Source organism: Gossypium hirsutum, chromosome A05, assembly GCF_007990345.1.
Source record: "Gossypium hirsutum isolate 1008001.06 chromosome A05, Gossypium_hirsutum_v2.1, whole genome shotgun sequence".
Lineage (NCBI taxonomy): Eukaryota > Viridiplantae > Streptophyta > Magnoliopsida > Malvales > Malvaceae > Gossypium > Gossypium hirsutum.
The window spans coordinates 7680503-7696817 of record NC_053428.1 but is presented as its reverse complement, the minus strand read 5'-3'; the positions used below and the strand labels follow the sequence as shown (position 1 = coordinate 7696817).

Sequence of the window (16315 nt, the reverse complement as noted above, 5' to 3'; positions counted from 1 at the left end):
TATGAATAAAAGTATACAAAATCTAAGTTTATATATAATCTTAATTTGTTACTTCGTATTACGCATCTATCAATTTACTAAGAATATTTATTGTTAGTATGAAAATATTGCGACACTCACGACGACTTTTTTAGTAGATATCAAAATTAGGTGGATAGCTTTTTTTTTTTTTTTTTTGAGGACCCTCAAATAAGCCATCAATCTATACTTAAATAAAAGTTAACTAAATTTATTTTTATACCACTGGAACACGAATTTAATTTAAAATGTTTATTTTAAAAAATAAAATTATAAGAATATTTTTATTTTTAAATAAAAACCATATAATAAATGTGTTTAAAAAATGATAATAATATTTAATCCGCATCACAAGTCCATTAGAATTTGTTACACCACAGCTTGGGTGGAAAAAATAATATTTTTATATAAATTTTTATATTTTGAAAATTAATAGAGCATTGAAAAATAGAAATGAATAAGGTGAACCTGTTTTTAATTACGAAAAGTTGTATAAGTAGCTTAATTAAAACTTTTAAATGGTTTTTTTAAATATTTTTAGGTATTTATTTATAAAAATTAATTTTTTTATAAAAAGATGAGATAAAAAACAAACGATATTTTAGTTAAATTGGTAAAATTAAATATTAAAAATATTATATTTTAAATTCAAATCTAGTATATATTTAATATAAAAATGTTTTTTTACTAAAAAATAATAAAAAAAAATAAAAAGTTGAGAACTGGATTGATGAATCATCAAAGCATATAAAGAAATGGATATAAAATAGATAAATAGCGCAGAATTGAAAAGGTTGGTTGTGATGTTACTCTAATTGTTATAAGGGTAGGCAAAATAATAAAATTTCAGTTAAAAGTAGCCGTTGAATATCCGATCCTGGAAACGTATCAGAGCAGACCTCGAGAACAGCGACGCTTGCGTCTAAAATAAACAGACACAACACAACGCCATCTTTCCTCCTTACCCACTTTGGATGGCATCCATACTCAACCCTTCAATTTACGCCATTATGGTTGTTCTTCTCGTTATTACAGTTCCATGAAAAGTTACTACTAATAGTATAAAAATATTAATTTTATCATCCAACAAAAAGAAAATAAAAGAAATCAAACGCAAAACATTTACTTCATTTCATGCAATTTAATATTAAATTATGGGTCCAAAAGAATGTGCTTTGATAGGGTTTTGTTACTTACTGAAAATCTTAATTAATGTAATTTAAATAAACGATAAATATTATAATCATCAACCTATCACATATTGTTTGATATATTCTTTGTTTATGTGTTAAGAGAAAGAAGACGAAAATTAAAAACAATTTGAGCCGTTAGTAGGGTCCCTGCGGCCTCAGTCATCCCCATAACTCTCCTTCCAATACATTTCTCAAATTTCATTTTTATTGACCCATTGATTGACTGGATGTGTGGTCCACAATTCTTACTCTCAACTTTTCTCTATTTCCAAAATGCCCCTTCTTCTATTTTATACTTTTTCCCATGAACCCATTTATCACAATTCTTTACTCCTCAATGCCTCCAATTACTTTCAAAAAAATCCCTCCAATTGTTTCACTTTCCATTTACCATTTAGGTTGTTTTAAATCTCCATTTTACATATCAATGTAATTTAATACGAAATTTCACCTGCTTTCATGTTTTTTTTCCCTTCAAATCCATTCTCACTCTTTTTTATATTGGGACAAACCTCAAAATTACAAAAAAATTTGTTTCCAATATAGAATTTTAGATATCAACTTTTATTTTAACACAATTATCAGTATAGTATTATTTTAAGTTTTCATATTTTATAGATAAATAATTGTATTTATCTAATATAATTTAAATTGGTGTATTTATTTTTAAATTTATATAATTGAATTGAAATTAAAATATCATGTATATATTTAAAATATAATAAAAAATTTATATTAATAATTACACCAAAACAAAGTTTAAATATTAAATTTTATATTAAATCAAAAAATTTAAATTTATCCTAAATTTAAACATTTTAGGAATGCAGTATATACTTGACAAACATTAATACTTGATGCACACTAAAAAGTCAAAATTTCAACATTCAACGCATACTTTGACTTTTTTTTTTGGTGGGGGGTGGGGGGTAGGTTAGTAGGCAGAATTGCAAAAAGCACCCTCAATGTTTCAGGGTTTTTTCATATCAGCTCTTAATGTTTTTTTTTTGTTGCAATCTTAGATATCAACATTTTCTCTGACGTGGCATGACATGTCAATGTTTGACTTTTTTGTTGTAATATTTTCAATTTTCATTTTATAAATTACGCTTTTTTAAAAAAATTTGTAAATTTTATATAAGATATTTATATTTTTAAAAATTTAAGTTTTTGAATTTATATAAATATTTATTGCTTTTTTAAAGTTTCTATTTATTTTTGTTTTTTAAAATAAATTTAACCTAAAACGCCACATAAACCATGTCATCAACTAATAACCAATTTATCATTACTTTTTTAAATATAAAAATATTGCTAAAAGCAAAAGTTTTTAACATATTTTTTTAACTAAAAGCAAAAGCAGAGCCAAAAAGTGTCATGCCACGTGGCACAAAAATGTTGACCATTGACTTACGGTTTCGTCAATTTTAACCTCACTTAAAACCTTTTGCAACGTTGCAGGTGACATTGCAACAAAAAAAAAATGTAAGGGCTAATTGGAAAAAACCCCGAAACATTGAGAGTGATTTTGCAATTATGCCTCTTAATTATAAAGAATTCTGCAAAAACTAACGACATTCATTGTGAATTTGTGGTTGTTATAAATTCATACAACATAATTATTATTATTATTATTATAGATTCTATGTTTGATTCAAAGTTTTTTTTTTGACAAAGTTTGATTCAAAGTTACTATTAATAAATGGGGTACTTTTAAATCATATTTTTAATTTGAAATACATTTACTCAAATAATTGAAAATTTGAATGTCTTCAGAAAATACAAATAAAAACTCATTTAAATTTCAAAAATCATGCATTGTGTAAAAAAAAATTCAAAAATCATTTTGAAAACCACATGTTATCAGAAATAAAATTATTTTTTAATTTTAATTTCCTTTTATATATTTTAATACACTGATAATATATATTTTTTTATTCTATAAATAATCTTAAAAAATTGTCATATGTCTTTTTAAATACTTATTTTTAAAATATTTTATTATATTCTATAGGACACTTTTAAACCTCCAACCGTACTTATAAAATCTAAAAACACATCTGATAATAAACCAAATATTTTCTCATAAATACAATGTCACAAAATTTCATTTCCCCTATCCATAGTGATTTTTGCTATATCTTTTTCCCATTAGATATTAATTGATAAATTAAAAAAAATTAAAATTAAAAATTAAAGTACTAAATTAAGTGCAAAATATAATTATATTATTTGAAAAATTTTGAATTTTTTAAAAATTAATCGTAAAGAAATATTCAAAATGATGTTGTAGTGAACTTAAATTTAATAAAATAATTTTAATAGCCTTAACAATTGAACCTAAAATTTAAAATTTGAAAAGGAGATAGATTTAATTCTTACAAATAAAAGTAAAGAGATTAAATTTTAATTTTGTTAAGAGTATAGGGACCTATCACATAATTTTCCTAATAAAAATTAAGGCTTAATATATAATCTGGTACTAAAGTTTGACACTTTTTCTAATGTAATACATGTGTTGTTTTTGGTCAAATGTGATACATGCATATGACAAAAGTTATATATTTTGGTACCACCTCAAGCAAATAATATTAACTTTTTAGTGTTTAATTCGTGTTTTAAAGTTGATTTGGTGAAAATTTCATAATTAGTTAACAATATTTATTAAATTGACCTTAAAACTTGAATTCATATAATTTCATCCAAACGTATTTGACAAATTAAATGAAAATTTAAATAAATTTACAATTAACACCAAAGTTATTATTTTAACAAGATCATGAAAAAATCAAATGTAATAATATTAGCAATAACTTTCACCAAATCAACTTTAAAATTTGAATTAAATGTTAAAAAAATTAACACAATTACTTTAAAGTATTAAAATATATAACTTTATCAAATACATCCCACCAAATAACAATTATTAAGCTAAAAATAATAAACCTGAATAAAAACATAAAAAAATGAAAAATAAATTGATAATAATGAATGAGCAAAAAAATAAAATAAAATTGGGGTAATATTAGGGGAGTCGAAAATAAATAGAAAAAGTTGAGATTTTCAACGTTTATTTACTCAATGCACCCAACCCTTTCTCACCACGTCCTCCTTTTCTCACTATTTTCTCTTCCTTCCTTTCCCTCTTAAGTTTTCTGAACGAAAGCCAAAAAGACAAAAACAAATTTACTTGAAAAGCAAAGTCTTTCTCTCATTCAAATCTTTCAACAATCGCATTTTGGTTTTGTGTTTTTTCCCTGATGTTTGTGTCTTTTGATCTGTAAAAATCCTTAAGGAGAAGAAGAATATTTGATTGTCCGCTTTCTTTGCTTTCTTTGATGAATTCAAGGCAATAAGTTGAGGACTTGCCACTAAAGCAAACCATGCTCATTGCTTTCTTTCATCATCTTTTTTCGCTCCCTCTACTTGTCATGTTTAAAACTTTCCATCGTTTTAAAAATCAAAACAAATATCTTCAAATCTTTATTCTTTGCTCAAAATTCGTATGAGATCCTCTGCCATTATTTGTAGTATATTTGGTTTGCAAATACTTTTAAAGTCTTTACATTGGGTCATCAAGTTTGAGATTTTGAGGCGAAATTCTTGCGAGAATCATATATATATAACTTACAATGTCATGGCAACCACACCAAAACGTGGAGGGAAAAGGTAAAAGGGTGTGTAAGATTAGGAAACGAGGTTGCTCGTCATCTTCATCGTCATCGTTGATCCAAAAATACAGATTCAAGCGTGCAATTTTGGTGCAAAAAAGAGCTGGATCAACCACCCCTGTTCCTACATGGATAACGGCTACAACCAAGTCACCGTCTTTAGCAATCCCAAGTGTTGAATTCCCCTCCAAAGGTTCACCAAAGAATGTTTCTAAAACCAAAGAAGTCTCAGTTTCCGCCAGAAAACTTGCCGCCACTTTGTGGGAGAGTAATAAAATCCCTTCCCCACAAGCTATGGAAGATTTGGAGAAGACAGATAGGAGGAGAAAACCGCCCATAGTTGCCAAAATGCCTCATAGTTTGCCGCCCAGTTTGTCTGATCCCTCTTATACTCCTATTTCAGAGGTGGGATTCTTTTGCTTTTTCTAAATTTCAAGATTTCGATGACCTTTGCCCCCTAAAAATCCTTACTGAAAGTTTTGAATTTTACAGAAAATGGACCGACCCAGAATCAAAGCTCATAAGAGAAGATCTTCAGTTGTTTCTCCAAAGCTTCAATTAACTGCTTTGGACTCTGTTGGCAATGCCAGTCTAATGGAGGTGATGGAACAATTTTGAAAATCTTTTTCCTTTGCGCTTAATTTTCCGTCCCCCTTTTCTCTTTCAGTGAGGGATTCTTAGGTGTCATTTTCAGCAACTACATGTCGTTTTTTATTTTTCTTCCCCTCTAAATGGGTCTTTCTTCAATATTTGTTGCTGGGAATTCATATTTTTTAACTGGGTAAAATTTTAATAAAACCTTGATAATGACATCTGCAAAGAAATACTCACAATTTCATTTTCAGCAAGGTATTTGTATTAGATGTGGTTCTTAAGGTTTTTGAATTGCTAACCAACAGTCAGTTTTTCACTTGAGAATTTACTGCTTTAAACGTGGAGTCGAATCCTTAATGTTGCAGATTGAAGCTCACTCTAGAGGTAATGATCATCACGGATGCATAACTGGGATCGGAACTCGTTTAAAGGATGTTCGAAATAGCCTTGCCACTTCGAAAGAACTCTTGAAAGTTTTGAATCATGTATGCGGACTCGAAGATCGAAATTCATCCAGCATGTCCCTTATATCTGCCCTACGTGTTGAACTTGATCGAGCTCGCGTCGAAGTTGATCAGTTGATCCGTGAGCGACGATCTAATTGTGATGAAACAGAGTACCTAATGAGGTGTTTTGCAGAAGAAAAAGCAGCCTGGAAGAGAAAGGAGCGTGAAAGAATCCGTGATGCCATAGCATGCGTAGCGGAAGAGCTCGAGGTGGAGAAGAAACTCCGGAGGCAAACAGAGAGATTGAACAAGAAGCTCGGAAAAGAATTGGCAGATACAAATGCATCTCTGTCAAAGGCAACGAAAGAGCTCAAGAGTGAGAAGAGGGCAAAGGAAATGTTGGAGCAAGTCTGTGATGAGTTAGCTAAAGGAATGGGAGAAGATCGAGCCACAGCTGAAGAACTGAAAAGAGAGACAGCTAAAGTGAGGGAAGAAGTGGAGAAGGAACGGGAAATGCTTCATTTTGCCGATGTTTTACGAGAGGAGCGAGTTCAGATGAAGCTTTCGGAGGCTAAACATCATTTCGAGGAGAAGAATGCTGTTGTCGAGAAGTTGAGAAATGAACTCGAGACATACCTAGGAACCAAAATTGATGGAGAAAACGGCAATGGTTCCCCGAATCTGCAGAGGATAAAAGAGCTCGAAGCTTATTTGAAGAATATCAATTTTGGGAACTATCAAGCAGCCAAAAAAGATGTGGATAAAGGTGAAATTATGGTGAATGAAGAAGAGTGTGAAGCTGATGACTCAGCTGATAGCGACCTTCACTCCATTGAATTAAACATGGACAACAATGACAAGAGCTACAAGTGGAGTTATGCTTGCGGAAATCGTGTTGAAGGTGAATCAAAGAGGATTCCTACCATCAGAAAAGAAAATAAGGGTACGAAATCTCGATCAGAAAAACTTTCATGGGGAAGTATTTGCTTAGAAAGAGGAAGTTCAGACTCTGCAGACTGGGATTATGAAGATGAAATAAAAAGATATAAATCAGTGAAGAGTCTTAGAGATCACATATTATCTAGCAACAAAATAGCACCCATTGGAGGCTTTTCGAGTCCGACCCGGCAATGGAGCCAATCCATGCATTTCCAGGAGCCTTGCAGCAACGGTTCACCGGTGTTGAAGGGTGATGATTTGAAACAACCTAAGGTAGTAAGCACCCGAGGTGAAGGCCGAACTTCAATAAGCTAAGAAAAGAGGCATCTTTATCATTATTATTTTCCATCATTAGCTGTTAACTACTTTGTTTATGTTCATCAATTGCCAAGCTTCCAGAAAACCAGACTGTAGATAGACTTTCAAGACTCTATGAATTTGATATAATTTATGGATACAAATTAGTGCTACGAGTTCACAGTTTGGCAAAATCTTAATTTTAATTTTGGTTCAAATTCCGACTCTCAAAGTCCAACAACGATGACCAAACCACGACTCAATTATGAAATAATGACGACTCAAATGAGAACTTATTTAGACAGATTAAGTTAATGATTGAGACAGGATTAAGACTAACCAGTATATAATACTCCAAGAAATTGACAGAAAAAGAAAAGAAAAGAAAGAATACTGTATGTTTTATTTGTCAATTATTTCCAACATGTTAGTTGGTATTCTATATAAAATACATATCAAGTCGACATCATCCATGTGAGTTAATCCCCATCAAATAGTGTTGATTTGAATGTCTTTCCAACATACATTTTGACAAGAAATCCAACAGCTCACATGGGTTGTATCATAACTCAACATTGTCCTCTTCTTTCTCCAGGCCGGCCTTAAGGATGTTATTCTCGCAAGTCTCATCTTGAATCATTAGAACAACATGCATTTGCTGAACATCATTGAAGTGATGTTCATTCTATGCTAACCCATCCAAAGGTTGTTTAATAAACAAGGCTCAACCTATATTCATTTAAACAAGGGTCAATTCTTGTATAACTATAACAGTCCATTGGTTGGAACTTAAAAAAAAAATGGTGCTTTTAATAAACAAATTTCTCAATGTTTCTCACTCCTCTCTTTCATCCATCATAACTGTTTTTTCATCTTTCTTTTCTTCGTTGACAACCGCACTGTTTCGTGTTCATTTCATTGTTGCCTGCCATTTGTTCGCTGCCATTCCTAACCCTTCACTTACATTCGTGGGAACCAACATCTTTCGCATAATATGCAACATTACGATTTCTCATATCTAATTACAGTTTGAACTTTTCTCACATTTTTTTTTCATTTTAATTAACAAAACAGTTCAGAACCATAAATTCCAAGAACATCCTTCCTGGCAGTTTATGGAAATTTAGCCTTAAAAGGTGCACTTTTTTTTCCAGGGAAGGCAAATCTTCTCTCTCTTTGTTAACTGGATTAATTAGTTACAAGTCACTAATATAATTTTTCAATTAATGACGTGTTCTAATCCAATAGAAGAAATAATCTCTTTTCTATCTTCCAATAACAACCATTGATTTAAATTGGATTCTATTAAAAAAAATCTCACTTTATAGACATCCAACTCTTCAAAACTAGTGAAAAATCCATATTAATATATGAATAAAATAAAATCAATCAAAATACATATTTCTAAAATTAAGGAAAAAAGCATTATTATGTCCATTATTGTTTTAAAGAGAAATGTTGAAAATTTTAAATATGTAAATATTGACTTTGTTTTTTTAGGAAATTTTTTACTTTCTTTATGCATTAAGAAAAATATGTAATATTTAAACTCATTTGACCAATTGTTGAACCAATTCAAATATTAAACCTATAAAAATCCGTTACCACATAAGTCACTTTTTTTTTAAGAAAAATATTCAACCAATTAAAATATATATATATTATTTTCTTATATCTCAAGAAAATATATAATATTGAACCAATTAAATTAATCAACCAATTAAAACATGTAATGTTTAAATTAAATTTATTTAAATATTAAAAAAATTAAATTTAAAATCAATTAAAAATATAATTCTTAAAACCAATAGAAATGTGTATATAATAAGATTTGAATTTGTACTAATTTAATTAGTAAAACTTTAAATCTATCACTTAACTAAAGTTTTATTTTAATGTTTTTTATACATTATATTTTAATATGCACAATTTATTATCTCCATTTGTATATATGTATAATGTTATTAATTGAGTTGGTTTCACATGTCAATTTGACACAAACTCACAATTGATTACAACATCATGATAAATAATTGTAGTTGATTTAGTATTGATAATTTGATGTATGTACGTTATCAATTTTATATGTTATTACGATTAATTAGTTTCAAATCATAGGCTTTATTGTTTATTGTATATTATTTTTAACCACATACTTATATTTAAATTTATGATTTTAAACAAAAGTTATTCACATAAATGGAACATGTGAGGCATGGGATCGGGATTGATGGTTGTTGTCCATTATATGGACATGATTCAGAATACATTCTGCACGCTATCAAAGATTGTTTTGTGGTAAGGAAAGTTTGGGGATAGATAATTCCATTGGAGAGAAAAGGTTGGTTTTTTTTATAATAGCTTAAACAAATGGCTTGAAATTAGTCTACAAGATCAACATAGTTTGGTGTTGAGTGATGTGGAGTGGCCTAGTCTTTTCGGCTTTATTGCATGGCGCTTTTGGAAGAGCAAGAATCTCTTTGTTTTTCAGGGTAAACAATAGAGTGTGAATGAGGTTGTCAAAGTCTCGTTTAGTTGGGTTAAACTGTATGCTTCCTTTCATAAGGAATCAAGTGGCAACAGGTTAGAACTGTAATCCCTTGGACGAATAATTGGGTTCAGTTAAATACTGATGGTACTACTAAGGTGGATTTTGATAATGCTGCTTTAGGAAGAGTCTTGCGTGATCAAAGAGGAAAGTGGATTTTGGGATATAATTGATACTTAGGAAAGTGCTCAGTTTTTTATGTTGAACTATGAGGAACTTTAGATGGTTAGAATACAATGCTGGGTAGGAATTTTGAGAAAATTTTGATCCGGACTGATAGCATGAAAGTAGAGAAGGCTATTGAAGACTGTTCCATGACATCATTAAACTCTGTACTGATCAAGTAGATTCATTAGATGTTGAAGAAGGTTAAAAATTGATTTTCACAATATGTTCCTAGAGAGAGTAATAAGGATGTTGATTGCATATCTAAAATGACTTTTTATAGACAGAAAAATTTAGTAATATTGAAAAACTTTTAAGGGAAATCTCTTGATTCTTAAATTAAATGTAATTTTCTAAAAAAAAATTATAACTTTTACATGCATAAGCTTATAATATAAATTCTAATTTATATTATTTATTTAAAATTTTAAAAATAAAATTAATATTACAATTTAATCCATACAACTCACAAAATTTCTACACCCTCAAACTTTTTCATTTCAATCAAAATAAAAATTAAGAGAGCACCATCAATCTTGAAATTTCTTTTATTATTTTAGTTTAAGTTATTCAATAAAATTGATATTGAATATAGTCACGTTTTACGAGGGCGGCAAGTAGGCAGGTTTTAGGAACCGAAATGTGACAGTTGACTAAATCAATAGGGAGTAAATTCTGCAAAACTGTTTTTGGGGATAGCTTGGATCCTGCCGATATCCAGCCTACACACCCATTTCTAATTGTTGTTTTGCAAATGACTCCACTTTAGATATAACATCTACTTCTTGCTTTCCCCAAATTGAACCAACCCTTTCGTAAGTTACACTATGTTATGAAGAATCTTTTAATTTCGGTATATAAAAAATAATTCAATCCTTTTCATCACACTACTTACTACTTAATTGTTAAGGATTGTGTGAGCAGTAAAAAGAATCTCAGTTACTGCTTTATTTGCTGTTATCCCTATTATATATATATTTATATATTTAAAATTCGTAATTATTCTTTTCTTGAAATTTTTATATAAAAATTTTAATATATTATCTATTTTTCCCATATAATTTCGTAACTTGTATGTATGATTCTTATATTAAAAATAATGAAATTTAGTAAAAATTAAACCTTTTTTTTTAATGGAGATTTAAAATAAAAAACATTATATAAAGGCGGAAAAAGTAATGGAAATTGAATGAGTCCAAAACCACGTGGGATGTCATGTGACGACCGCCGTCCGTACCAACTGTCGAACGTGGCTTTCACTTCGGCCCCAAGTTTCACATTTGCTACAATCAGACATATCTCTCACTTCCATCCCACCACACTCAGACAGACCCTTAAACCCTCCAAACCCCCCAAAAAGGCAAAGGCAAAGCACAGACAGCACACCACCTCTCCGAACTTGCCCTTTATTTTTCATTAAAAGCCGAAAGTTATCCAAACCAAAAGCAAAAAAAAAAAAAAAAAAGCAAAAGAAACCCAAAAACAACAACGTCCTACTCAACTCAACAGGACTTACAAGAACAAGTCCAAGAAACAAGACCTTTTTTAAAAAAAAAAATTTGCTCCATTTAATGTTTTAACGTAAACGCCAAACACAGAAGTAAAAAAAGAAAGGGAGGAGAAGGATAAGTTAGTATAGGTAGGGTGATGGCAGGTGAAGGAGTTTCAAGAGAAACCCAGATGTCTATAGAAGCTTCTTCAATGTTTCCAGGGTTTAGATTTTCTCCAACTGATGTTGAATTGATTTCTTACTACTTGACAAAGAAGCTGGAGGGCTATGAGAAGTGTGTTGAGGTCATTCCTGAGATTGAAATTTGTAGATATGAGCCTTGGGACTTACCAGGTTTGCTTCCTTACTTCACACAACTTTAGAATCACACACATATTGGAGTCTTACAGATTCCTGCTCTTCTTTGCCCCTTGCGGTTAAGCTTGTATGTTGATGAAGATGTTTGAAAACTGCACTACTCTAATACTGTTAATTTTGCTTTTTAAAGCTATTTCCTTCTGTAGAAACCCAGACATGATTTGAGCTGATACTGAAAAACTTATGCGGTTGTCATTTTGCTGCTTTTCTCTTTCTTTTAAAACATAATGCAAAACAAGGAAAAGTGTAAACCTATAATTTGTAGTTGAGTTAATTTGTCTTTTCAATTAGGAACAGAGTAAAAACAAAAGAGAGACACAGAGAGAGGAAGTGATGAATAGGAAATTGAACATTGATGCCAAATTAGCAATGCTACTGTTTCTGGTTTTTAAGTTTTTAGTTCTTTAGAAAATATGGCTTTGCATAAGTTTAATGAAACCTATAGGGTAGAAAGTAGTGTGGAAACAATTTAGCCCTGGCATTGAAACCTGTGTTTTGACTTTTGAGAGGTTTACCTAATGAATTGAGTGCTTTCTGTGACTATCACCTTATCTTCCTAGCAGTTGAAAATCACTGTTTTCAAAATTAGAATTCAAGGTGGCCCAAGTTGTCATCTAATTTAGATCATGTGTGGCCGTAAAATTTGAGAGAGTTTTATTGATGTCTCACCAATATTATGATGTATGAGTCTGTTGTAAACTTGTATTGTTTCTCATATCCTGTTTTACTTAATGTAGAGAAGTTCAAACTTTTCCTTTTAGTTATGCACAGTCTACTTTTTTTCTTCGTTAATGTTTGGATTGATTGATGTACTGAAATTTCTCAAATTACTTCCATTAATTGATTAAAACACAAATAAAATTGATGTAGCAGGAAGAATGGAACCTTAATTTGCGCTTCGATATAGAGATTGGTTAATTGCAAACAAGGCTAGCAGCTGTTAAGTGTAGGATGTTTTCTACTTTTGTCTGGAGAATGGTATCTTAATTACCTAATTTTAGGTAAAATGTCTTCATTGGGTTACGTATTTGGATATCTAAGATGCCCACTATCCGGCTGTGTTTCTGTTGTGCAATTACACAATTAGCATCTGGATTATCTTTTGCATGCTGCAGATAATTGTTTACATTCCGGTAGAGTTCTTTTATTTCCAGATTTCTTTTTTCCTTAGGTTGTTGTCACTAATTTCTGGAAGTTTTTCTCTATCCAGACAAATCTGTCATAAAGTCGGATAACGAGTGGTTCTTCTTTTGTGCTCGTGGGAGGAAGTATCCAAACGGTTCACAAAGTAGACGCGCAACCGAACAGGGTTACTGGAAAGCCACAGGGAAAGAACGTAATGTCAAGTCGGGTTCTAACGTGATTGGTACGAAAAGAACTCTAGTGTTCCACACAGGTCGTGCACCAAAAGGGGAAAGAACAGAATGGATCATGCATGAATATTGCATGAATGGGAAGTCCCAGGTGATTTATCTTCATAATTATTAGATGTCTGATGGTTCCAATCTAAGGGTATTTACTCAAGATGTTGCATTTTTGTTCTATCTTTTCATATATTTGAAAGACCATACCTCTATGCTCATGTTTGGATTTGTCAGACATAGATGTGAGTACTTAAGAGAAAATGACGAGTTAAATGAACAAACATAGTTAGAAGTTATGAACAAAATTTGCTAGTATATGTTTTAGAAGCTGTAGAACCTATCCTACTGAAGCATTTTTTCTTCCCGAATACAGCAAAATTTACTAGCTGTTTCGAATTGGAAACTGTGTGAATAGACTAGTCGGATAATCTAACAACAAGACAAGAAGGGTAATTAACTCAAAGACAATGGTTGGCACTAGTATCAGGGAGAAATATGTCGCAAGTTCATATTTGTAGTCAAGCAATATGCTTATATCTATGCAGTTAATGATGCATGCAGTTCTGGGTTGATTTCGATTGCTATTATGGGGTTTTTGATGGAAAGATATTTAGTCATCAATTGATCTTGAAATTATTTGTGACATTTGCTTTGTGAATTTGTAGGATTCCCTAGTTGTTTGCCGCCTCAGGAAGAATAGTGAGTTTCGTCTGAATAACACATCAATTCGGGCTCCTCGGACTGCACCGCAGTTGTCACCTATGCATGACAGCAACTGTGCTACCTCAAATGGTGGTGCTGACCAGACTGGCACTTACAAAGGGGACAAAGCCTATTTGAAGAAGGGTACGAGTAGTTACGATTCTCATTCTATTGAGCAATTCGATTCCGCATCCGAATCCGAGCAAAAACTTTCCAATGAAATCGGAACAACAGACTCTTCTACCCCTCAGAAGGTTTGTTCATAAGAAGTTATCCCGGTACCACATAGTATTCATGCATATGAACTCAATTTTGTACTTTTGATTGTGGAAACCCCCCGGGATTCTGATATGTTTTTGCTTAAAATTCCAGGATTCCGATGCTGAAGAAGATTACTTTGCTGAGATACTGAAAGATGATATAATCAAGCTTGATGAAACACCCTTGTCAGCTAGACCAGATATCTCGCCTAGGATTGCGAGCAGTTCAGACACGGGTCAGAGGAGACGTGAGCAGCCAAGGAAAGAGAATGAACCCCACGTAGCCCATTTACAGGGCACGGCAAACCGGAGAATCAAATTGAGGAAGCCTAAAGCAGGAGACTGTGTGGTGGCTGCAAAAGGATCGACAGAGTTAGAACGGGGTGTTGGGGAGATGTCAATTGAGAAACTAACATCTCCCAAGTCTGGGGACTCACCAAAATGGTTGTTGTCTTTGTTTTCACCGTCGACTGCCAATCTCCGCTTCATTTATGCAACTTTTGTCATCCTTACTTTGGTGGCTTTGTTTCTTACAGTTTTATTAGGAGGGTTCCAAGCCTGTAAAAAGCTTCAGATATATGCTACTTTGTTGAACAACTTGTGACATTGAATCTTATGCATCATCTAATATTTCCTCCATCTTTTATGTTCTAAAATGTTCAATTTTGACACATAATTCGATTACGGAGATTTAATTTTGCAGATACATATTTTTTAAAAAATATATATATAAACTGGATAAAAATCCCCTGCCCCTATGTGTGCCCCTCCAATCATGATTCGACATGTGGATTATATTAATATTTTATTATAAGTTGCCTACAAATTTGAAGAGCAAAAGAGGATGGTGCGATTTCTTTCTCTTCGCCAAAAAAAATATTTTCAAACTTCTTTTTCTGGGTTTGATTTGTCATCCAAAAATCAAGAATCATCCTGTTCCCAACAATATTCAAGTTTTGTTATTTTTCTTTTTTCTGTAATCTGATCTCTTTTGATAGAGAAATAATTGACTTGTTTTGGTATTGCTCATTTGAAAGCTCTCCATGTTTATTCATAGTTCAGAAAGATGGAGAACTGATCGACTTTTTAATTCATACTTGAAATTCATCAAGGCCTAATAAAAAAAAGGAAGACTATTCTCTATATGCAGATAGCTTCATTCTCAAACATTTCCAACAGTGTAGACAGAGTTCTTGAGAGTAATACTCTGGACTTGTCCATCAATTTATAGCACAATGTTTTTAAGTATCTTCAGGATTTTGTAATATGTGATATTTATGAGCTCAAACAACAATGAGTTCTAGGTATAGTTGAAAGGAGAGCTCATGGCTTATTGAGGTGTTGAATGAAATGGATGGGGTGAGAAAGGATTTTTTATTTGATGGCTGTAAACCTAAAGTATTTAGTTACAATGGATTTTTACAAAAATTTCTAGGACAAATGAAGTACTAAAACTCTAATGAAATGACTCAAAAGGGACTCCTTCCTGACACTGCTACTTATGGTGAGAGGCTCTCGAATGTACAACAACTCTTTGTTGTGGTCAAATTACAAATTCAACAATTTACTCAATTTTGTTAGATGGCTTACGCACACAGAGCTGGTATCCTGTCAAGATAAAGTTTACATTTTGCTTGAAGTAAATGTTATCTGCTATGATAACAGGAAAACTCGGACACTTTTGTGAAGAACCTTGGGAAATGTTATTAGGGATGATGAACAAAGACAGGAAAAGCAAAGAATCAAAGTAACAGAAACAGGTCTACTCATACTTTTGAAAATAAAGTCATAAAAAGATGAGTCTGATATTCATGCAAGAAGACTTGTCAATCCTATTTGAAGCTCCAACAAACTCATGGTTTTATTCGCAACAAGAATCATTAATCTGCATGACAGCCACCTTCAAATAAAATGGCATCATCAGCAAAACAGGAAGCAAGATACCAAAAGAAACTTTTATATTGAAGATCAATGCATTTCACATATGTCTATTAGTTCTCCATCTTCTTGAAATATGAACAAACATCTGGAGCCGACAAAACAGTAATCAAAAGAGATCAGATTAAATATAAAAAATACCAAAACTTGAACATAATTGGGAACAATGATGATTTTCTTAATCAATGAATTCAACCAATGAAACCTAAAAACTTTTTGCCTTATAAATTACTTTTCAATTTTTCGGACTATTTTGCATATTGAATCTTAGTTTGATTGACATAGATCTTATTCCAACGCACAATCCTTTTAT

General features: G+C 31.4%; 2 protein-coding genes across 3 annotated transcripts; both read left to right on the top strand.

Moving 5' to 3' along the window:
• The first annotated feature begins 4288 nt into the window (after positions 1-4288).
• LOC107959213 (uncharacterized) lies at positions 4289-7331 on the top strand. Of its 2 annotated transcripts, XM_016895209.2 has the most exons (3): positions 4289-5287; positions 5375-5482; positions 5842-7331. In XM_016895209.2, exons 1-3 carry the CDS (start codon positions 4844-4846, stop codon positions 7174-7176), a joined length of 1887 nt encoding a protein of 628 aa, XP_016750698.2. In that variant the 5' UTR covers positions 4289-4843; the 3' UTR covers positions 7177-7331. The 2 variants fall into 2 exon arrangements, with proteins under 2 accessions (XP_016750698.2, XP_016750699.2); XM_016895210.2 differs by lacking the exon at positions 5375-5482 and having other exon boundaries at positions 4299-5287.
• A 3748-nt stretch (positions 7332-11079) lies between these two features.
• Positions 11080-14703, top strand: LOC107959215 (NAC domain-containing protein 40). Its single transcript, XM_016895211.2, has 4 exons — positions 11080-11714; positions 12949-13202; positions 13768-14058; positions 14177-14703. Exons 1-4 carry the CDS (start codon positions 11519-11521, stop codon positions 14666-14668), a joined length of 1233 nt encoding a protein of 410 aa, XP_016750700.1. The 5' UTR covers positions 11080-11518; the 3' UTR covers positions 14669-14703.
• Positions 14704-16315: the final 1612 nt, after the last annotated feature.

Bases quoted from the DNA above. Each gene is read 5' to 3' on its own strand.
- LOC107959213 (XM_016895209.2), top strand. From the start codon at position 4,844: ATGTCATGGCAACCACACCAAAACGTGGAGGGAAAAGGTAAAAGGGTG. The intron at 5,288-5,374 runs GTGGGATTCTTT...TGAATTTTACAG, and splicing joins CTTATACTCCTATTTCAGAG to AAAATGGACCGACCCAGAAT. The intron at 5,483-5,841 runs GTGATGGAACAA...TTAATGTTGCAG, and splicing joins GCAATGCCAGTCTAATGGAG to ATTGAAGCTCACTCTAGAGG.
- LOC107959215 (XM_016895211.2), top strand. From the start codon at position 11,519: ATGGCAGGTGAAGGAGTTTCAAGAGAAACCCAGATGTCTATAGAAGCT. The intron at 13,203-13,767 runs GTGATTTATCTT...GTGAATTTGTAG, and splicing joins GCATGAATGGGAAGTCCCAG to GATTCCCTAGTTGTTTGCCG. The intron at 14,059-14,176 runs GTTTGTTCATAA...TTAAAATTCCAG, and splicing joins ACTCTTCTACCCCTCAGAAG to GATTCCGATGCTGAAGAAGA.